General features: G+C 38.9%; 3 protein-coding genes across 3 annotated transcripts; 2 read left to right on the top strand and 1 right to left on the bottom strand.

The window, feature by feature from the left end:
- Positions 1–4115: 4115 nt before the first annotated feature.
- LOC142639961 (uncharacterized) lies at positions 4116–5336 on the bottom strand. The gene is made up of 2 exons (XM_075814084.1): positions 4851–5336; positions 4116–4751 (listed from the first exon to the last, which is right to left on the bottom strand). The coding sequence occupies exons 1-2, from the start codon at positions 5334–5336 to the stop codon at positions 4116–4118; spliced, it is 1122 nt and encodes a 373-aa protein (XP_075670199.1).
- Positions 5337–10121: 4785 nt separating this feature from the next.
- LOC142638854 (G-type lectin S-receptor-like serine/threonine-protein kinase SD2-5) lies at positions 10122–12981 on the top strand. The gene has a single exon (XM_075812910.1). It carries the CDS (start codon positions 10223–10225, stop codon positions 12728–12730), a length of 2508 nt encoding a protein of 835 aa, XP_075669025.1. The 5' UTR covers positions 10122–10222; the 3' UTR covers positions 12731–12981.
- A 1951-nt stretch (positions 12982–14932) lies between these two features.
- Positions 14933–18001, top strand: LOC142638942 (G-type lectin S-receptor-like serine/threonine-protein kinase SD2-5). Its single transcript, XM_075813020.1, has 2 exons — positions 14933–15925; positions 16079–18001. The coding sequence occupies exons 1-2, from the start codon at positions 15325–15327 to the stop codon at positions 17770–17772; spliced, it is 2295 nt and encodes a 764-aa protein (XP_075669135.1). The 5' UTR covers positions 14933–15324; the 3' UTR covers positions 17773–18001.
- The last annotated feature ends 4926 nt before the right edge of the window (positions 18002–22927 follow it).

Below are 22927 nucleotides of genomic sequence, written 5' to 3'. Positions count from 1 at the left end.
TTGTATTACCGTTCTTTTTAGCCTTCTGTCACCCTTCTCGTACTGTCAGGCTGTGAGTATTCTTTCCTTTTTCTCAAATTTTCTTCTTTCTTTATCGCGTACGCCGGTCCTCGTCAGTGTAGACCTAGAGTCTTAGGTTTTCTTTATCCGTCATTTGTAGGTGTCAAATGTCTAGTGAGGCGTCAAGTGGTCAATTGTTTGTCCGCGATGGAGTGAGCTACAATAAGGTGTTTTCGTCAGGTCATACAGACCCCGGCACCTCCAGTGAGGAGAGGGAACCGTTAGCCAACTCTCCTCCCAATATGGAGGATGAGGTGCAAGATGAGGACGGGTCAGAGTATGACTCAAATGACGACTTAGACGGTGTTGATCCTCCCATCCAATCCGTCATAGGTCTTGATGGGTTTTGCGAATTCATCATACTTCCCCTGTGGACGGTAAATGACTTCGTCTCTTCCATCAAGCCGTCGCACTTCAACACACTTAGGAAGAAGTACCAGATACTCGACAACATATCTATCCGTCTACCTTTTAAGTCAGAAAAGTGCTACTATAGGGGTCTTGAAGACGTCGGTGTATACGAGCAGATGTTGAAGGCTGGGCTGCGCTTCCCGTTGATTGCTCTTCATCGTTGTCTTCTCCAATACCTAGGATTGGCCGTCTCTCAGATCTCTCTGAATGCCTAGAGGGTTTTCCTGGGTGTAGAAGTATTGTATGAGGTAATGTCCAATGGGGCACGACGGTTAATAGTGGAAGAATTTTTCCATTGTTATCGTCCTTCTGAGATTGCCCAATCCAAGGGGATGTATAGTTTTCTCCCACGGAGTCCGGTGCTTAGGCTAGTATGCGAGACCTCGGATTCTAACAGAAATTGGAAGGGTCGATATTTTTTCCTTTGTGGGGATAATTGGATGTGTCGCCCCAATGATCATGATTACATGCCTGTGGACACGACATGGGGTATAATTCCCCCGTCTGGTATGTGTTTGTTTTACTAGGTTCGATATTGCATCATTTTTATTCATTCAGTTGTTCTAACCATATTTTTGCAGCTCATGAATGCCCACAGGTTACTACCGAGCAATTTGGTTTCTTAGAGAAAATCTTCAAGACCACCCAACTGTCAGAGAGGACGTGGGTTAAGCTTGTAACCTTGGATACTCTCCACTGGTACTGTGATGGTCTTGAGCCAACTACTACAGCCTGCCGGTATGATGCATGAATTCGCAAACGTAAGTCCTTTGCTTGTTGTGCTTGTATTATTATTTACGGTCGTTTTTACTTGTTCACTTTTGTAGAAATGGAAGATGCTAGGAGAAGAGCATTCATCAAGCAGCAAGCTACTACTAAGAAAAAGCAAGAAGGTGGTCTTCCCCCCAAGACGGGCTCAAGTCTCCCATCCACTAAAAGGCAACCGTTTGAGAGAATTGACCATCACGGCAAAAAGCAGAAGGTGGTGACAGGGCTGGCTTCCGGTCAAGCTTTCGGCGTGTTTAAGTTGCCCCCTAAGCTTGGCTTATGCAGGGGTAAGGGTCTAATGGTTAACCCAGACCCCGTCAAGGAGAAACCTCCCGTCCTTCTTCGAGAAGATTCCCAATATGCCCTTAAACAAGTCACCTCCATTATCAAGGATGAGGACTACGAAGATCTGGGCAATCATGCTACGGAAGCAATGGGGGAGACAACACTGTTTAGCTTTACACAGGTTTGTATCTGTCTTTATATGCTCCGTCGTACTTTATCAATTCATACTTACTCTTTGATATTTGTGTAGGGGGTCCTAATGGCAAAAGGATTAATGGATCATTGCCTTGCCCACAGAGAAGACGCTGGAGCGTGTCCATGCAAAGTCAAAGGCCAAGGAGGTCAAGCTGGAGGAGTTGAAGGCCTGGAGGCTTTGTCACAAAGAGAAGCTGAAGTTATTCGAGGAGGTCCGTGGTGATTTGGAGAAGAAGTAGAGTTACTGAAGGAAACCTTGGAGGACAAAGAGGATAGTCTCTGTCAGGCAAAAGTTGAGGCTATCCAAGAATACCGAGACTCCGACGCCTTTCTGAGTGAGTTGGGCACTTCTTTTGCCAACGGTTTTGATGACTGTCTCCGTCAGGTCAAGACTTCTTTTCCTGACTTGAACCTTTCACACATCACCATCTATCTTAAGGGCCAAACTCCTACTCAACCCGTTGACACCGAGGGAACGGACGAGCTCTTTGGCGAAGATCATAGCGACAACGAGGCTTAAAAGGTTGACAAAAAGAGGTCCGTCGAGGGTGATGTTTGTCAGCCCCAAGCTCAAGAGCCCGATGATAAGGAAACAACTCATGTAGTCCCGTAGTGATATTTTTATTTTTGTTTAAGTTTGGAAATGTACGGGAGAATAGTGTATTTATTATTTTAATCGTTGGCTTTTTAAGTAAACGTTTATTGTACTTTGACTATATGTTCTTGTTGGTACACACACCCGTCTGTTTTTTACACGAACTGTCTCTTATAATTTGAATGATTTCCTTATAATTTCAATCCATCCATTTTACGAACTAAACGTCCATTACAGGATGATTTCCGACGGACTTTTTAATTTCATCTTTCGGATGGTGGACCGTCCAGTTTATGGACTATGTGGAAGAATTGCATCCTTTGTGGGATGATCCGTCCAAATTGTGGACTCAAGGTTCGTCCAGATTACAAAACTCTAAATGAATTTCATCATCTATGGGATGATCCATCCAATTTATGGACTTAGTGAATTTCATCCTTTATAGGATGATCCGTCCAATTTATGAACTTAGTAAATTTCGTCCTTCATAGGATGATCCATCCAATTTATGGACTTAGTAAATTAAATTCATCCTTCATAGGATGATCTGTCCAATTTATAGACTTAGTAAATTAATTTCATCCTTCATGGGATGATCCGTCCAATTTATGGACTTGGTGAATTTCATCCTTCCTAGGATGATCCGTCCAATTTATGGACTCAGTAAATTTCATCCTTTATAGGATGATCCGTCCAATTTAAGGACTTAGTAAATTAGATTCATCCTTCATGGGATGATTCGTCCAATTTATGGACTTAGTAGATGAATCTCAACGGAAAACATTCAATGTGTTCTGAATAAACTCTTATTATGATGGATATGTGGAATATTGTTCATAAAAAACAAGAAAATTGCCCTTTGGGCACTAAGAGTACCGTAGAAAATAAAAACTAAAACTTTGTTGAAAAAATAAACTAGAAATGAGTGTGATGTCATCGTTGTCTTTGTCACCGGCTACTAGTAGTACTTTTTCAGGTACTCTGTGTTCCATGAGTGATTCAACTTTTGCCCTTCTAGTGTCTCCAGGTAGTACGTTTCCTTCCTATGCCATGAGGTGATCCTGTACGGTCTTTCCTAGTTTGGTCCTAACTTTCTCTAGGAGGCGTCTTTTGTAGCGCCGGTTACTTTCCTTAAGACAAGATCTCCAACCTGGAAGTCCCTGTGCCTGATTTTGGAGTTGTAATGCTTTGCCATGAGGTTCTGGCACCGTGCTAATCTTTGCTCGGCCGTTGCTCTTACTTCTTCCACCAGATCAAGCTGTAAGTGCATGGCTTCATCATTCTTTCTCTAGTTGTGGTTCCCAACCCGGTAGCTCGTAAGCCCTACTTTTACTGGGATGACTGCCTCGCTATCGTATGCCAGTCAAAACGGTGTCTCCCTTATTGGTGTCCTTGCCATTGTCTTGTATGCCCATAAAACACTCGATAATTCATCCGGCCATATGCCATTTGCTCCCTTGAGTCGAGTCTTGATGATTTTGAGCAAGGATCGGTTCGTGACTTCAACCTGTTCGTTGGCCTGTGGGTGGGTGGGTGACGAGTAGTGGTTCTTGATCCCTAGTTGTGAATAAAAATCTCGGAATGCGTCGTTGTCAATCTGCTTTCCGTTGTCTGAGACAAGTACCCTTGGTATACCATACTTACAAATGATGTTCCTCCATACGAAACTTCGGATATTCCTATCCGTGATAATGGCCAAAGCCTCTGCTTCCACCCATTTAGTGAAGTAGTCAATGCCGACCACTAGGAACTTCAGCTGCCTTATCGTTGTTGGGAAGGGGCCTATGATATCTAATCCCCATTACACAAACGGCCATGGGGCCATCATAAGGGTGAGCTCTTCTGTTGGTTGCCTTATGAGATTGTCAAACCGCTGGCACTTGTCGCAAGCTCTGACATATGCGTCGGCATCCTTTTGCATTGTTGGCCAGTAATATCCTGCTTGGACTAGCTTATGTACCAAAGACCGCGATTCAGAGTGATTTCCACAGATTCCTTCATGGACCTCCCTTATAATGTAGTCTGCTTCTTTAGAGGCGAGGCATCTTAGGTAGGGTCGGGAGAAACCCCTCTTGTATAGGACGTCTTTAATCAAAATGAATCGGGCCGCTTTAACCTTCAACTTCCTCGCGGCCTCCTTGTTGTCTGGTAGCTCATTGTTCTTTAGGTAGGCGGCTATCGGGGTCAACCAACAACGTTCCTCACTTACCTCCTTCATGTCGGTATTCTCTATTAGTGATGAGAGTTGAACGAAGGATAATACCTGGTCAGGGACTATCATAGGTTTTGCTGAAGTTGCTTTAGCAAGCTGGTCGGCACATTGGTTCTCCTCTCTTGGGATTTGAACCAATTTCATTTGGAGGTTACTAATTCGACCCTTCACTTCCTCGAGATACCTCTTCTTTCGTTCATTCTTGCACTCATAACTGCCATTAACCTGACTGGTTACGATTTAGGAATCGGAGTGTATAACCACACTCTTAGCTCCGGCTGCTATTGCGAGGTCCAGTCCTGCTATCAAGGCTTCGTATTCTACCTCGTTATTGGTTGTGAAAAAGTCTAGATGGATCATGCACTTGATCTTATCTCCTTTCGGGGTGTGGAGTACCACACCGACCCCACCTGCGTGTCTATTGGAGGATCCATTTGTGTGGATGCTCCACATGGGAATTTCCTCCGCCCCCTGGTCTTCCATGAGAGTGAACTTAGCGATGAAGTCAGCTACTACCTGTCCCTTCACAGTAGTTAGTGGTCGATATTGTATGTCGAACTCACTTAGCTCGACCGCCCATAATGTGATCCGTCCTGCAGTTTCGGGGCTATTCATAGCTTTTTGTAGGGGCTTATCTATCAGGATAATTATGGTATGTGCTTGGAAGTATGGCTTGAGTTTCCGTGTCGTAGTCACTAATGCGAAAGCTAGCTTTTCCATCTGAGGGTATCTTTCTTCTGCTCCTCTAAGCGCTCGGCTTATAATATATACGGGCCCCTGCACCTTATCTTCTTCTCTAACAAGAGCCATGCTGACGGCTGCTGAGGAGACGGCCAGGTATAGAAACAACTCTTCCCCCTGGCTCGGACTGGTTGAGTAATGGCGGAGAAAAGAAATACGCCTTCAAATTTTCAAACGCTTGCTGGCATTCGTCCATCCATTCAAATGATCTCTTCAGTGTGCGAAAGAAAGGGAGACATTTATCCGTCACTCTTGATACGAACCTATTTAGGGCTGCTATTTTTCCATTCAAACCTTGTACTTCTTTTACTGTCTTTGGCGGAGCCAATTCCATTATCGCCTTTACTTTCTCCGGGTTTACCTCGATACCCCTTTGGGATACCATGAATCCCAAAAACTTTTCTATCATTACCCCGAACACGCATTTGTTTGGATTTAATTTCATGTTGTAAGACCGAAGAGTGTCGAAGGTCTCTTAAAGGTCGCTCAAGTGGTCGGACTCCTGGATGCTTTTCACCAGCATGTTGTCTATGTAAACTTGCACATTTCTTCCAATCTGGTGTGCAAACATCCTGTTCATCAATCTTTGATACGTGGCTCCTGCATTCTTGAGTCTAAAGGGCATTACTTCGTAGCAGAAGAGCCTTTGGCTTGTAACAAACAAAGTCTTCTCCTGGTCGGCTTCATACAACTTGATCTAGTTGTAGCCGGAGAATGCATCCATGAAGCTAAAAAGTTTATGTCTTGCGGTTGAGTCTACCAGTGTATCAATACGTGGGAGTGGGTAACTGTCCTTAAGGCAGGCCCTAGTTAGATCCGTGAAATCTACACACATTCTCCACTTTCCATTTGCCTTCTTAATCATCACTACGTTTGCCAACCAATCAGGATAGTATACTTCACATATGAAATCTGCTTCCTGTAACTTCTGCACTTCCTCGACTATGGCTTTGTCTCGCTCCGGGGCGAACACTCGCTCTATCGGATAGGAGAGAATGAGGATGATACATTCAACCTGTGGACTATGATCGACAGGTCAATTCCCAGCATGTCCTCATGACTCCAAGCAAATACGTCTTGGTTTTTCATTAGGAATGTTGCGAGTGCTTGTCGTACTGACTGGCTGGCTGAAGTACCTATTCTCGTGGTCCGTTCGGGCCTAGAATCATTGAGGGGTACTTTTTCCACCGGTTCTGCTATTGTCCAATGTTCTTCTATATTCATGGTTTGGAGGTGGTCGTCCATCTCCATCATAGCTATGTAGCATTAACGCGCTGCCACTTGATTTTCGCGCAGCTCTCTTATTCCATACTCGGTAGGGAACTTGATCATTAAATGATAGGTCGAGGTCACGGCCTTCCATGAATTGAGAGTGGGTCGTCCGAGGATGGCATTGTAAGTAGATGAGAAATCGACCACAAGGAACGCCACGTCTTTAGTGATCTGTTAGGGGTAATCACCCACCGTCACAGACAATGTGACAGCACCAAGGGGGTAAGCCCTTGTCCCTCCAAAGTCGACGAGTGGGGCGTTCGTTGGAACCAGTCCCTCTCTACCAATCCCCATCTGCTGGAATGCGGGGCAGTAGAGGATATCAACTGAGCTTCCGTTGTCAACTAAAACCTAGTGCATATTGTAGTCTCCTGCTCGTATATTGACGACAAGTGCATCATCATGCGGGTGGTGAAGATGTTGTGCATCCTCTTTCGAATACTTAACGATTGGGTGATCAATCCGCGTCATCTTTGGTATAGAACCCGTCAGTTGGACACTCTGAACCATCCTTAGATATGTTTTACGAGCCTTTTTGGACGACCCTTCAGTCGCCGTGCCCTCAACAATCATTCTTATGTCTTCTATTGGTGGTCTGGGGCGCTCGTTTTCCCATTTGGGAACTTGGTCTTGTGGTGGATCCATCTTCTCTTTGCTGACTACCTTTGCAGCTTCCCTTGTTTGATATGAGCTTCAATCTATTGCTTCAAGTCGTAGCAGTTAGTCGTATCGTGGCCGTGATCACGATGGAAATGGCAATATTTGTCCCTTGACCTTTTGTTTGGGTCTTCTTTCAGCTTGTTGGGAAAAGTTAGGGCTCCTTCATCCTTAATTTGCATCAGCACTTGGTCGATCGGGGTAGTTAACGGGATGAAGCTTGTGAACTTTCCCGTAGGTGGTTTGGAGCATCTGTCCTCCCATCGTTCTCAAGTCCTGGCCATTTTTCGTCCTCTGTTTGACCACACATCTTCCTGTCTTTCCCTTTTTCTAAGCTTTTCTTCTTGGGCCAATAATGTGTCTTCCGCGTTCATGTATTTGGTCGCCCTGTAAAGCACCTCTGACATGGTTTTTGGGTCATTCTTGTATAGAGAAAATAGGAACTTACCCTTCCGTAACCCATTGGTGAACGCTGCCACGAGTATTTTGTCGTCTGCTTCGTCGATTGAGACAACCTCCTTGTTAAAACGAGCTACGTAAGATCTTAGCGTCTCGTCTTCCCGCTGGCTAATGTTCATTAAGCACGTGGTAGACTTCTTATATCTGTGACCCCTGATGAAGTGTGGGGCAAATTGGGCACTTAACTCCTTGAAAGTGCCATTGGAGTTGGGTGTCAGTCTACTGAACCAGATCCTTGCAGGTCCCTTCAGCGTAGTAAGGAAGGTCTTGCACATAATCTTGTTCGGCACCCCTTGAAGATGCATTAGGGTCTTGAAAGATTCCAAGTGATCTAAGGGGTCCTTAAACCCGTCATAACTCTCTACTTGTGACATGCGAAATTTTGGGGGAAGAAGGAACGAACTGATGGATGTCGTGAAAGGCAAATCGGTTCGCTGGACCAGGTCATTGAGATCGCTGGATACCTGTCCTCTGAGGGCGTTCATCATAAAGTCCATCCGCTCCTTTATCATCTGTATCTTAGTGATTATGTGAGGTGGGACGGCTTTAGAGACAGATGGTCGGCTTGTGTCTTGCCGTTCCGGTCTGCTTAGAGCGTTGCTACCCTCAGGCCCCTCTTGGTTTCTCCTCTCAGTGCTTGTTCCTTCTTGGTCTTCCTTCTGTGTACCAATGCTTGCATTCTTTTGCCGCAACTGCTCCTCCAAATCATGATTCTGCTTGGTTAGGTGTTCTATTGTCGTTGCGAGGGTTTGAGCTTGTCTCTCCAATGCCGTGGTGCACGGTTCGTCGCCCTGATTATTGTTGGTTGTTGCCATTGAAGGAGTGGGTACCATGCAACTTTTGTCCAGGAAGCAACATGTATGGCTTATTTCAACAATCTCTTCCCACAGATGGCGCCAACTGATGATGACGAAAAACCACCAATTAGTCACACGGTTCCCATGCACTCGAAACAATACTTGCACAACACAAAAATAGATGACATAACAGAAAGCACCGGTGTGATACTAGCCAAATACCTTCCGAAGATCAAATTAGAATATTACTCAACTCTAGAGTGCCAGAGCTGGGATGAATTATGCGTACCTTGTTTTCTGAGGGTCCTTGAGTTTTTATAGTGATGTAGAATCGACCTTCGTTTCTTGCGCGCGAAGGCATTTCCTTATAGGGAAGATCATTATTAATGAGCGTATATTACAAAATCTTTTCCTAGTTAGAATTCTTCTTATATTGGGATTCTTAAAGTTAATCGTGAGACACAAGTTATTTCCATTTAGGAGTCCCTAGAGGTTAATCAAAACAGATGAATGCTACGTGGCCCTTAGATCCGTCCACTGTGTGTTTGTGCACCTTGGACCTGTCCACTATCGGCCAATCGGTTCAATGTCGTCATGCTTGTTCAAATGTATCCGTCATCAATCTTTTTACCCTCTTCAGTATCTTTTTAAACTTTTAAGGTTGACTTGATCCTTTCTAAGTTTCTTGACACAAAACGTCGTTAACTCAAATCTTTCTTTACTTCATATATATATATATATATATATATATATATATATATATATATATTGTTAAGAGCATTCATAATGGGAAATGCTATCCAATTCTATTTTACCATTTCAAAAAATCACTTTATCAATTATACCATACCATTTTATAACACAACCAACATCCTAACTTTTATTTTCCTATTTTACTCATTAAAATAATATATATTATCCACTAAAATAATATAATATATTCCAATACAACTCTCTCTTTCTTCTTCCCCATCTCTCTTCTACTTTATCAATTAAAATATATTATAATTTTTACTAAAGTGCTAGAGTGCCATCCTACAATTAGGATGGCACTATAGCACAATTGCAAAAAAAATTGTAATTGTAAGATTTTACAAGTCTAGCTGTTGAACTCTTTTTGTGCTTTTATGCTAAATTTTCCCTACATATACCATTTACAATTGCCAATGGAAATGCTCTTACAATGATTGTGTTTTGTACATCTATATGTCAAACCTATTTTCTTTTTCCCCTCTCTAACCTTACTTGTGAAATAGTGGAGATAAATGAAAGTATGAAAAAATATATTTAATCAGAAAAAAATGAAGTACTATCTAATGTTTTTTTTTAATTGAAATCATGATTTAAGTTTAAAAAATGCGTGTATGGTGTAAGTTAGTATTTATTATTAAAGTGATGAGAAATGTTAAATAACAATCTTTTCAAAAAAGATGTTAAATAATAAGTTGTTACGAATTGTTATTAGTGAGGTAAAAAAATAATTTTAGTCGTAAGTTTAAATTATCACCAATAATAATTATTTATTTATAATTTTTTGTAAAAATATTGCTAGCATGGTCGTTACGAAATAATGAAAAAAAGAGAAAAAGAAAATGAAAAAGAAAAAGAAAGAGAAAAAACCTTAATATCAACATGATATCGATGTGAAACTTAGCCCGTACATCAGCAACAACCCACACACGTCCACATCTGGAGTATGAGAGTCATCCCCTCCCCATTTCTTTATCTACTTTACCTTTCTTCTAGCACCGTGTGTTAGTGTTACAGACAATGGGTATAAGCTGGGTTTGGTGTGGTTTTCTTCTTTACCTTGTTCTTTTTCTAGTACCTTTTCCCAACTTAGTGACAGCTCTGCCTAAAGGTTATCTTAAAGCAAGCCCCTCTACTTCATGGACCAACAGTCTCTCTGCTCCCGATTCTGTCAAGTTCAGAGACGGATCAACAGTAAGAATCATCCTTACCAGTGGATCCTCTGGCCTAGTATTTGCTTGTGGCTTCTTCTGTAATCAAACCTGCAAGGACTATCTCTTTGCCATTTTTTTTCTGTATATTGACAGAGTTGACATGGGCAAGGTTCGAGAGGATGTTGGTCCGCAGGTTGTATGGTCTGCTAACCAAAAGAATCCAGTCAGCATTAACGCGACTTTGCAGCTCAGTTCAGAAAGAGGGTTGGTATTGCAGGATGCTGACGGAACTATAGCTTGGTCAAGAAACAGCAGCAGCAAATCTGTAGCTGGCATAAACATGACTGACGCAGGCAACCTCACACTCTTGGATGAAAATGACGAAGCAAGTTGGCAGTCTTTTGATCACCCAACCGACTCACTGGTTTTTTGGCAAACTTTGGGCGCAGGGCAGAGTCTCACTAGTGAAGGAGGATTATTTTCACTCTCTGTCAATGCTGAAGAGATGTTATTTTCCTTCGATTCTAATCCTCCAATAACCTATTACTCAAGTGCATCTATTGATATTAGTTTTGACTTTGACACGGAATATTTATTGGAATTTAATCTTGGAATATTAGGTATCTCTCGATTTTTAGATCCTGACAGTACATTGCAGTATGCCAGATTAGGGGCTGATGGACATTTGAGAGGGTATGCGTGGGAAGGAGAGAGTTCAAAATGGGTGGAAGTTGATTTTCTCGAAGGTTCTATTGATTACTGCGATTACCCAGTGGCATGTGGCCCTTACGGTATTTGTAGAAGATATGCGGCAAATTCCCAGTGTAGTTGCCCTGTTCCTGAATCAATAAATGAGACAACCTATTTCAAGCTAACCAATGGCAGTCTGCCTGACCGTGGGTGCTCCCTAGTTACTCCCTTGTCTTGTGAGGCTACCCAAAATCAATTTTTTTTAGAGGTCCAGAATGTCACTTACTTTAGTTCTAGAACCGTGCTCCGAAATACACACTTAGAAGATTGTAAGCAGGCATGCTTAATAAATTGTTCATGCCAAGCTGCTTCTTTACAATACTTCAGTTGGAGTTCCTTTAGAGGGGATTGTTATATACTATCGGGAAATTTATCACTGAAGAGCCGTGACAGAAACGAGGGTGAATATATTACTGCCGCTTCCATATACATCAAAGTGCAGAATCTCCCAAGGGCAATTCCTTCCTCAGGGAGAGAGAAAAGAAATCGGTTTGTAATAATATTGGGATCCAGCCTTGCATCTTTGTTTGGTCTGTTTCTTTTAATTGGAATCTTAGTTCTCTTGTTTAGGAAGAATAATGATTCTGACGAAGCTGAGGAGTATTATTTAGATCATGTACCAGGAATGCCCACAAGATATTCTTTTGAGGATTTGCAAGCCATGACAAAGAATTTCAATAATAAGCTCGGTGGAGGTGGGTTTGGCACAGTTTATGAAGGGACTCTAATTGGCGGCACTAAAGTTGCTGTGAAGCATCTTAATGATATTAATCAAATCAAGAATTCATTTTTAGCTGAGGTCGAGACAATTGGCAGTATTCATCATTTCAACTTGGTAAGATTGATTGGATTTTGTGCTGAAAGATCTCATAGGCTTCTTGTTTATGAGTACTTGTCTAATGGGTCATTGGATAAATGGATTTTCCATAAAACCCTTGAATTTAATTTGGATTGGCATAGGAGGAAGAAGATCATTCTTGACATAGCAAAGGGACTCACCTATCTCCATGAAGATTGCAATAAAAAGATTGCTCATTTAGATGTAAAACCTGAAAATATTCTCCTTGATGAGAATTTTAATGCAAAAGTTGCTGATTTTGGTTTGTCTAAATTGATTGATCGTGACCAGAGTCAAGTTGTAACAATCATGAGAGGAACTCCTGGCTATTTGGCTCCAGAATGGTTGAGCTTAGTAATTACAGAGAAAGTAGATGTGTATAGCTTTGGAGTAGTGTTGTTGGAAATGTTGTGTGGACGAAGACATTTTGATCGTTCTCAGCCTGAGGAAGCAATGCATTTGCAAGGACTTTTCATGGAAAAGTTACAGAAGAAGCAGTTGTTGGACCTGGTTGATAAGTACTGTGAAGATATGCAATTACATGGAGCAGAAGTTGTGGATATGATGAGGGTTGCTGCTTGGTGTTTGCAAAGTGATTATTCAAAGAGGCCTTCCATGTCAATGGTTGTTAAGGTCTTGGAGGGTGTCATGGATGTTGAAGAGAACATTGATTATAACTTCTGCAATCCACCTATTCCAAACACAAGAGCAATAGTCATGCATCCAGAAGTAAATGTTGGTGGTGCCACTACTTTATTGGATTCAGTTCTATCAGGGCCACGGTGACAATTGACAAGAACTTTTATTTTTTTCGCATGAAGAATGAGGTAATCTCAGTTCTATAATAAGTTCCTTCCCGTAGTGATTAAATTTTCTAGTTTTCCAAATTGTTGTAGCAGCTTTGAACTCCTGCCTGGCAGTCGCCAGTACTTCTCAATCTGTAACTTGTTTGTCACTCAATTTATTTGATGTTGCTAGATACCATATATTTGAAGGTGATATTTATGATTATTGAATAAATCTCTCATTTGCTACAATTTATTTGTTTGTTTGTTAATTTAAATTTAAATAATCATTAGTTAAGTATATCTAACGTTCGCAAGTTCTGTAGTGTTTTGTTATCAGTTTTTAACTTCACCTGGCTCAAATTCATCTGGTTTGGATGAGCTTAGGATGATAGAGGTGTTCTTTTTGAGACTTTGGTTTGGATGGGGGCAAAAAAAATCAAGAATTTGTTTACGTTCCACCGTTCATGTAAGATTTACAATGTAGACTATACAAATGGGTACAATTATGTACAATTTACATAAACATTAGATGTTAACCAATAATTTTCTTTTCATGAAATTCGCACAGTGAGGATAGAGGACGAGTCCTCTCTCAGACTACCCATACTCTGGGTAAAATTACATTTCAAAATCAAACCTGTTCGTCAGGAGGCTGGAGGTCAAACTCAAGACTAGTAAGTAGGCAATATGGTGTAGTCTTCACGTCAGAATCTGTATACAAGACTAATGAAGCAGAGAGGATCATGTTTAATACCTCATTCCCTTGTAGTTTCCCTCCTGCAGAAACATGTGGACTGGTCTGTAGAACCAGGTAGACCGTGTGAGAGGGGCACAAAATCTCTTTGGATCTTCCCCTTTATTTCTTAAATAAACTGGTCAAACTTTAGACACAATGGAATCCTATATTATATGACTATGCAAGGTCAAGTACATATACATTATACATTCTTTACTTTCCCTTAGTTATATGGCTTCTTCCACTATCAACACGTGCCATTGGAAGTCATGGTACCTTTGAAGTTTAACTTACTCTCTATTACGTAAGTTTGAATTGACACTAAACCATGGTATGATAGCATCGTCTTCAAATCAATGGGATGAAATTAACTACTATCCATTTTGGTAGAAAAAAAAATTAAATGAATAAATATTTCCTTGCGTGAAACTAAGGAAGTATATTCAAATTGAATCTATTAGGTATAATTGTGTAAGCCTTACAATTTGGAATGTTCTTGCTTCTTTTACGCAGATTTACCTGTCTATTTGGCATTTAAATTCAACTAATTTGTTCAATATACAACATCTCTTTTCCTTATTTTTTTTTTTCGTATTTTGTAGAATAACTCTTTTTACAGTAATCTGCAGAAGGAAGCACTTGGTGGCCTTTTAAGGGTTTAACCTCATATTAGCAGAGGACAAAAGCCAGTAATTAATCTTGCTAGAATATGAGCCTCTGTCACTGTGCTTGCATTAATACGAGACACCATGCTTAATCACCTATTAAATGTCAAATCAACATAGAGAGTAGCCGCACCTATTTAAAAAGCATTAGACACTTACAAGGTGACATTAAATTTTTACATATTTCATCAACATAATAAACAGTGTCTAATGTCTATGTAATAGTTCTTATGTAGGTACAACATCGCTTCAGTAAATTTCCAAGTTTTTGTTGTATCTTTTAACAATTTACTTCTTTATACAGATTTCAGCTACTTGCTTCATTACGCAATCTTGCATATAAGTTAAGAAGTCCCACAGCTTTTGTGAAGGAAAGCGCATTAGTATACTTACTAGTCTCCGTTTGAGATGACTCAACCACACTATTTTGCTAATATAAAAATTGTTTGAATAAAACCTTGTCTTCAGCCCCATCAAACTACCTTTAGTAAGACTGCTGATGAGCACTGACTTGTTCAAACTTCAAATTTGGGGGAGATGTTTGAGTATCAATCAAAGATACCTCTTTTATGGAACACTTCTGTAGAAGCCTAGAACTGGCAGCCTCAACAAAAGTCTTTTAATCAATCATAACATTTATATTTTATTATTACACTATTCTTAGGCACACAATATATGACTCTTTCTACAACATAATGTATACTTTTTCTTTGGAACTTCCTAGTAATGCATACAACCAATCGCCCCAATAATATATATATATATATATTTTAAGTATACATTAGGAGACCTTATGCATTTGGGAATACGACCAGTCTTCACTTAATGTACCAGATAAAGCTGCCGCAAGCCAAGCCGATAAACTAACCCAAGGCCAAACCATCGGGTCCCCTAGACTGTCTTGTACTTATTTTATCTTAATGAAGTTCAATATTTAACCTGAATAATGTTAGAGACAAAATTGTTCATATTTATATTTTTTCTACAACCATTGTCATGATCTGATGTAATTGGAACAAAATCACTTTATTGGGTTATATGTTATGAAAAACAAGGTACAAATTGTTGTGCACCTGACTTATCTTTGTAGCATTATTTCATTCCAATTGACATTGTACAGTAGACTCTTGTGATATCTTTATCTTGAGCTCATTTGCTCTCCTTCAGCATCATCTCTCATCATAGATAGCAATGGTTGTCAGCTTAAATCTTCACATCCTTTGTCTTCTGCTTTCTTCTTCGCTTCTAATCAATGCCCAGATTGTTGAGATTCCAGTTGCCAATCTATCCACAACATGGATCAATAGCCCATTAGACAGCCTGAATAGTTCAAATTGGGATGGTCTGAGGACCGTCCTTCTCAGGGGAAGCTTTGGACCTCGCTTTGTCTGTGGCTTCCTCTGCCAATTCCGGAAGGGTACTTGCTTTTTTACTGTCTCTATATTCCAAACCCGCACAGGTGTCAACCCTCCTTTCATAGAATTCCCAGAAGCAGTGTGGACTGCAAACAGGAACACACCTCTCAAAATTAATGCGACACTGCAACTCTCTCAAGAAGGAGACTTGATCCTAAGAGATGCTGATGGCACTTATGTTTGGTCTACAAATACAACCAGTTTGTCTGTTTCAGGTTTAAACTTAACTGAGGAAGGAAACCTCGTGCTCTTTAGCAGAAACAATGCTGTGGTCTGGCAGTCTTTTGATCATCCAACAGATTCTTTACTTCCTGGGCAGAGGATGGTGTCTGGCCAGAAACTAATAGCAACTGAATCAGCATCGAATTTGACTGAAGGTTTGTTATCTCTTGCTTATAAAAATGAAGGTTTGGTTGCCTATGTTGATTCCAATCCCTTCCAAATCTATTATCAATCCCTGAGTATTGTAAACAGTGCTATATATATGAATGGAAGTTTTGCAGAGTTTAATTTTGCTCCTGTATCTTCAGCTCAATTCATACGGTTTGATTCTGATGGGCATTTGAGGGTTTATGAGTGGGGAGGGTCAAGTTGGAAACAGGTTTCTGATCTACTTCTTTATTTAGGAGCATGTGACTATCCATTTGTTTGTGGAAATTATGGTATATGTTCAAATGGGCAGTGCAGTTGTCCTGGAGCAGATGGTACAACAAATTTATTCAGACAAGTCGATGGTAGGCAACCCAATCTTGGGTGTACAGCGATAACACCCATTTCTTGCAATTCTTCTAAGTCTCAGAGCTTTCTCGAAATCAAGGACCTCTATTACTTTGCTTACAGATTCAGCATTGACATTAACAATACAGATATGGAGACTTGCAAACAGGCCTGTTTGAAGAACTGTTCATGCAAACTCGCTCTATTTCGATATAAATCGAATGCATCAAGTGGTGATTGCGTTTTATTGTCTGATGTGTTTTCGATCATCAACAATGAACAACAAATGTATTTTTATAATACTTCTGCATTATTTAAAGTGCAGAACGCTACAAAGGATTCCTCAGCCATTTCTCCCAAAAGTAGAAAAAATCAAGTTGCAATCATAGTGGGATCAACTCTAGGAGCTGTCTTTGGTGTCTCACTGACAGTCGGCATCTTCTTATTTCTTCGATTTACAAAGGATTACAAAGAAATTGAGGAAGATTATCTTGACCAATTACCGGGGATGCCTACTAGATACTCTTATGAGGACCTGAAAAGTGCAACCGAGAATTTTAGTAGCAAGCTGGGGGAAGGAGGATTTGGTGCAGTCTTTCAAGGGACCCTACCAAGTGGCATAAAAGTAGCTGTGAAATGTCTTACTAGTTTTGGTCAAGAGAAGAAGTCATTTTTTGCAGAAGTTGAGTCCATAGGCAGCATTCATCATGTCCATTTGGCAAGATTAATTGGATTCTGTGCTGAAACATTGCACAGGATATTAGTTTATGAGTACATGTGCAATGGATCCCTAGATAAATGGATCTTCCATAGAGTCCAAGAGTCTCCTCTTGATTGGCAAACCAGAAGGAACATTGTCCTCAACGTAGCCAAGGGACTAGCCTATCTTCATGAAGAATGCAGGCAGAAAATAATTCACTTAGATATCAAGCCCGAAAACATCCTTCTAGATGAAAATTTCAATGCAAAAATTTCAGATTTTGGGCTGTCAAAGTTAATTGAGAGGGACCAGAGCCAAGTTGTAACAACCATGCGAGGAACACCAGGCTATATGGCTCCTGAGTGGTTGAACTCAGGAATCACTGAAAAGGTAGATGTGTATAGCTTTGGTGTTGTGGTCATGGAAGTTTGCTGTGGGCGGAAAAACATGGACTTGTCTCAGCCAGAGGAGGATATGCACTTATTAAACCTTTTCAAGAGAAAAGCAGAGGAAGGACAACTTTTGGATATGGTTGATAAGTCTAGTGTGGATATGCAGTTACATGGAGCAGAGGTAGTGAATATGTTAAGGGTCGCTGCCTGGTGTCTGCAGAGTCATTTTATCAGGAGGCCTTCTATGTCAGTAGTTGTTAAGGTATTGGAAGGTGTGATGCATGTGGAAGATAACTTGGATTATAACTTTTCAAGTCCACCAGCATTGAGAGAAAAAACAGCGGTTGTTCACAATGAGGGGGCTGTTGAGGCTGCAACTCCATTACTGCCAGAGGAATTATCAGGACCGAGATAAAGCAAAGGGGTTCTATAAGTAATTCATGAATGACTTATGTAATTCTGGATGTAATTGTGATTGTGCCGGTATGCCTTTTTCTTTGTTTGGGCTGATTTATTTTTCTTTCTTTTTTTCTTTTTTTTTTTTAAACTACAAAATACAAATTATCCTCTTATATGATCATTTCACCTTCATCATATTCATCAATGGATGCGCTTTCTTTCTTCTTTCTAGTTAAATATCAGTTATCCATATTCCAGATGCTACTTGGTTCAATAGTCAAGGCACATGCTACAAACTATGCATAAGACAAGACAAAATAAATATGTGTAAATTCTATAAGGGAACTGAACGCTACAATTCAGAGTGGAAATTTTCATTGCATTTCAAAATTGTGCCGTAAAGTATGTTGAAGTAGAAAGTAGCAATATGTCAAAAACTCAGAAAAAGTTCAATAATCACATGTGATTGCAGAAAAATGGGAAAATCATACTTGTGTCAACAAGGTGATATAATAAAGGTGGGAGAGTCTGTGCTTGATGTTAAAACCAAATGGTCACTTTGAATTGCAGCAGCCTAAAGACACGATTTTTATTCACTTTCTATGACATTAAGTCTCCTATAGTGAGCATGCAGTCCATTCCTTGACTTGTCACATTCTAACATAATGCCATGTCATGGTTGCCATAATTTCATAAAATTATCAGGGATATTTTGTTTTAAATCAAGTACCTATAAACAAGTTCTCCAAGGGGTTCATAACTCCAGTATGGCTATGCTTGTTTCTTATGCCATACTTGTTTCTTGATGTTAAAACCAATCAACTAATTCTAGTTGCCTAATAATCAGCTTCCAAAATCTTTATCAGCCTGACTGATTTTGTTGATTTATTCAGCATCACAATTTTCATAACCAATAAAAATGCATGCTAAAGATATACGGCAAATAAAACATAGAGACTAAATTTTGGATGGAACCTATAATGTAAAGCTACAAAAAGCATAATCCCATATCTATATAGGGCTTCAAAGTTCAAATAGTATTAAAAAAACAAATGAATTTTAAACATTAATCACCTAAACATTTTGAGAAAAAATGCAAGATATACATGCACTAATCAATCAGGCAACTTTGTCAAAACAGTTGAACATGGACACTTTACACACCCAAACATAATTTTCTTTTGCCAAAAAAATCAAACTATATTAGTAGAATTAGCATGTAGCATTCTTCTACATAAGCAAAACACTTTTTTTTTTTTTTTTTACAGTTGACTTCAGTTAAAATTTTATACCTTCATAGTTCTAAATTTTATACCTTCTTGGTGAAAGAAGGCTTGGCTTGTGAGAAAATGCACCCAATTAATCCCATAAGCACCATACCTCTGAAATCCTTTTGATTTTATAAAAAACTAACAAGAGCTCTGTCATCAAATGAAAACAAGATTTCCCAACTTTTAAAAATAACAAGCAGTTCACACGCTCCCTTAAGAAACCACCTTCTCCAGGTAACCATTGAAACACAAACTCTCGCTTAGTCCAACACTCCTTTGCACCCTAATTCATCATCAATCATAATTCCAAACAATGCCCCAATAAAAAGAGATACCCACCCAACACTCCCAAGCTCATATTATTTATCCTCTCTTACCCTCTCAAACCAAATCACACCAAAGCCAGAACTACCCGAAACCTCTGACTCCCGAAAGTAAAACATTGTATAAAGTATACAAATCACACTAACCCGGTCAATTCATAAAGCAGCAAATGAAGAGCCCCATTCAGAAAACCATTTGATGACAAACTAGCAAGTTCCCTTCCCAACTCTCCTCTACAACCACAACCCTAACGGCAAAATTTGCTCAACAGCATTTTTTCAGAAAAATATTCAGTGAATAGTATGTGGCTAAAAGTATTTAGTAAGTTGGACTGTTGTTTGAAAATCGAGTTTGTGAAACTCGAGTTCCAACCCAAAATCGAGTTTCTCAAACTCGATTTAGACCTGAAGTGAATTTTTTTTTTTTAAAAAAAGTAAAACTCGAGTTTAGTAAATTCGAGTTCCATTTAAAAAAAATAATGGAACTCATGTTTGCTTCCCTCGAGTTCCATCTGGTTTATTTTTTTTAAAAGCATGGAACTCGAGTTTACTAAACTCGAGTTCCACTTTTTTTTTTTTTTTTTAAATTTTTTTAATTCACGTCTGGTCTAAATCGAGTTTGAGAAACTTGATTTTGGGTTGGAACTCGAGTTTCACAAACTCGATTTTCAAAAAACAGTCAAACTTACTAAATACTTTCAGCCGCATACTATTCACCGAATTTTTTCCAAAAAATATACTATTTACCAAATTTTGCCCAGTTCTAACAGTATTCATTTTGTTGGGTTTTGTGGAACTTAGTTGTGTGTTGATCCGGATGATGACCCGAACCCAACCCGAACGATGTTGCGTGGTTTTGAATGGGAGATTTTCTGAGGTTTAGTCCATAGAGCGTGTGATTAGTTTTCTTTTGGCGTGTATTTTCTCTATTTTGTTTTTCACAGGTTTGAGAATTTCGTGTTATTTCCTCAGAGTTCCCACAATCTTATATTGCTTGGTTTGAGAACTAAAACCAAACCCATAAACATCATCACAATTAACGTTATTGAAAACTCTAGGAACCATCAAATCTTCACCCAAAATGGGAATTGCATTAGCATACATAAACAAGCAGTCGAGAGCCATATTCACATAAGTAAATGAGGCTAGTACATGAGCTCAAAAAGATTGTGCTTACAGATTTGGACTTTGTGGGAGTGAGAGGCTGATTGTGACCTCGAGAGACTTGGGGTTGCTGGGTTGAAGGTCATGCAATAGGAGTTTTCTGTTGTGTTTAAGTCTTAAGAGGTGGAAGTGAAGAAATTGGGGGTTTGAATGAAAAGAGAGTGAGTTAGTCTTTGCGTGCAAAATTGATAAGGCATGGAATGGAATAGGATGATCACAAGATAATGGAATGGAATAGGATGAAATAGGATGATTATAAGAAAATAGAATGGAATGGAATGTATTTAACGCTCCGTTTGTTTCAATGAAAAACTTTGTGTAAAGATAGTTTTCCTTGTTTTTCACTGTTTGGTAGCATAAAAAAAGATAAGTCAAAGGAAAACTATCTTTGGTTAACATAAAATGTATGACTTATTTTTGGAGATTGTTTTCCATTAAATTTTTTTGGAAAACAACTCTATCTCACAGCAAGCTAAATAAGGGAAGTTAGGAGATTGTTTTTCAACTCATTTAAAGTTGCTACCAAACATTAGAAAATGAGATAGTTTTATAGAAAATGCTTTTTAGAAAATAACTCATTTTCTAGAAAATATCATTGTTGAAACAAACAAAGCGTAAGTAAAGCCTTATTTGGGAGGAGGGAATGTAATGGAATAGAAAGGAATGGAATGAAAAGAATAATTTTAAATATTCTTATTTGGGAAACCCATTTCCTTATTTGAGAGTTTAAGTGGGAGGGAATTGAATGAGTAGGAGGGAACACTCATTCCTCTCTATTCCCTTAAAACTTCAAATTTTCATTCCCCCAAAATTGGGAGAATGGGAGAGAATATAATTAGATTTAATGATTTTTTTTACTAAAACTCCCAAAATACCCCTATATATTCAACATTTTATTTTAAAATAGGGGTCTAATAGTAATATTGTCATAAAATGATTCCATTCCATTTTTTCCATATTACTTCCAAACAAAATTACTTACATTCCATTCATTTTCATTTCTTAATTTTAAAACATCCAATCAAGGTTACTTAATTCCATTCCATTGCATTCTTTTCCATTCCTTTCCCTTACTTAAATACATTATATTCTATTCCATTCCCTTATGATCATTCCATTCCATTCCCTTATGAACTTTCAAATGAAGCCTAAGGAAAATGAATGAAAAAGAATGGAATGGAATGAAATGAAATGAAATTAAGTAACCTTGATTGGATATTTTAAAATAAAGGAATGAAAATGAATGAAATATAAGTAATCTTATTTGAAAGTAATATAGAGAGAATATAATGGATTCATTTGAGGTTTTAAGGGAATAGAGAAGAATAAGTGTTCTCTCTTATCCATTCTATTCTTTCCCACTTAAACTCCCATACAAGGGAATGGTCTTTCCACTCCCATACAAGGGAATGGTCTTTCCATTCCCACCATTAAAACTCCCAAACAAGGAAATGAAAGAATATTATAAAATTATATTTTTCATTCCATTTCATTTGGGAGGGCTAGGATGTTCTATTATTATTAGTGCTCATGGAGGCTGGATTTTGAGGTTGAGAAAGAGATGGATATGTGTGTTAATTAGTCCAATTAAAACATGGCATGTTAATTAAACTAGTCGCAACCCTGCGCAAGATTATTTTAAAATAAAATGTAATATATAATTTATTTTTTAAAATATTAATAAAATTATATATTAGGACTCGCAAAGTGCTTTCTCAGAAGAGAATTTCATTTTAAATGTATTAAACTATTAAATAAGAAATTTTCTTTTTTCTAAAACTGTTTATGAAACCAACAAAGGGCAAGGGTCTTTTTTTTTATTTTTTTTTTTAAGTAATGTATTTTGAGTTCCCTATAAATAAAAAAAATTATACATATATATATATATTATTTTATTTCATATTAAGATTTTCATCTATTCATATTATTAGTCAATTTGCTAGTGATAGAATATAGTGTGTGTAGTGGCAGAAATTGAATCCTCAGCCCAAAAGAAATGAGTGATGGCCCAATAAGCCCACACAATAGATTTGTTAGAGAGTGGATTTTACAGATAAAGACTTAACGAATCAAGTGTGGGCCATATTAGATAGGATTCATGCTTGAATGGTAAAGAGATACAATTTGAAGAGAAAAACACTCTTCGGTCAAATCCGAGGAAGATATGTTCTTATAGTTTTTTTTAGCTTTTCCTAAGTACCAAGAGTTTTTTTTTTTTTTTTTCTTTTTCAGATTACCTCCCCTTATATAGTGTTCTTCCTTTTCCTTCATCCCAGCCTTCCACTTGTTGAATGTGTAGATTATCTCTTGAATGCTTGTCCCATCAGAACCCTTCTGGAAACTTTGTGTGTAGCTGTAAGACTAAAATCCCCTGAATGTGTAGATTATCTCCTGAATGCTTGTCCCATCAGGT

Source organism: Castanea sativa, chromosome 6 (genome assembly GCF_040712315.1).
Source record: "Castanea sativa cultivar Marrone di Chiusa Pesio chromosome 6, ASM4071231v1".
Taxonomy (NCBI): domain Eukaryota; kingdom Viridiplantae; phylum Streptophyta; class Magnoliopsida; order Fagales; family Fagaceae; genus Castanea; species Castanea sativa.
The sequence above is the reverse complement of the archived record's forward strand: the minus strand, read 5'-3'. Positions and strand labels throughout refer to the sequence as shown.

What these genes read in the sequence shown, in the direction of transcription:
- LOC142639961 (XM_075814084.1), bottom strand. Translation starts at nt 5,336, where the DNA reads ATGGCTCTTGTTAGAGAAGAAGATAAGGTGCAGGGGCCCGTATATATT. An exon ending in TTTTCACAACCAATAACGAG is followed by an intron (nt 4,752 to 4,850) that starts GTAGAATACGAA and finishes GTAACCAGTCAG; the next exon opens with GTTAATGGCAGTTATGAGTG.
- LOC142638942 (XM_075813020.1), top strand. Translation starts at nt 15,325, where the DNA reads ATGGTTGTCAGCTTAAATCTTCACATCCTTTGTCTTCTGCTTTCTTCT. An exon ending in AGCATCGAATTTGACTGAAG is followed by an intron (nt 15,926 to 16,078) that starts GTTTGTTATCTC and finishes CTGTATCTTCAG; the next exon opens with CTCAATTCATACGGTTTGAT.
- LOC142638854 (XM_075812910.1), top strand. Translation starts at nt 10,223, where the DNA reads ATGGGTATAAGCTGGGTTTGGTGTGGTTTTCTTCTTTACCTTGTTCTT.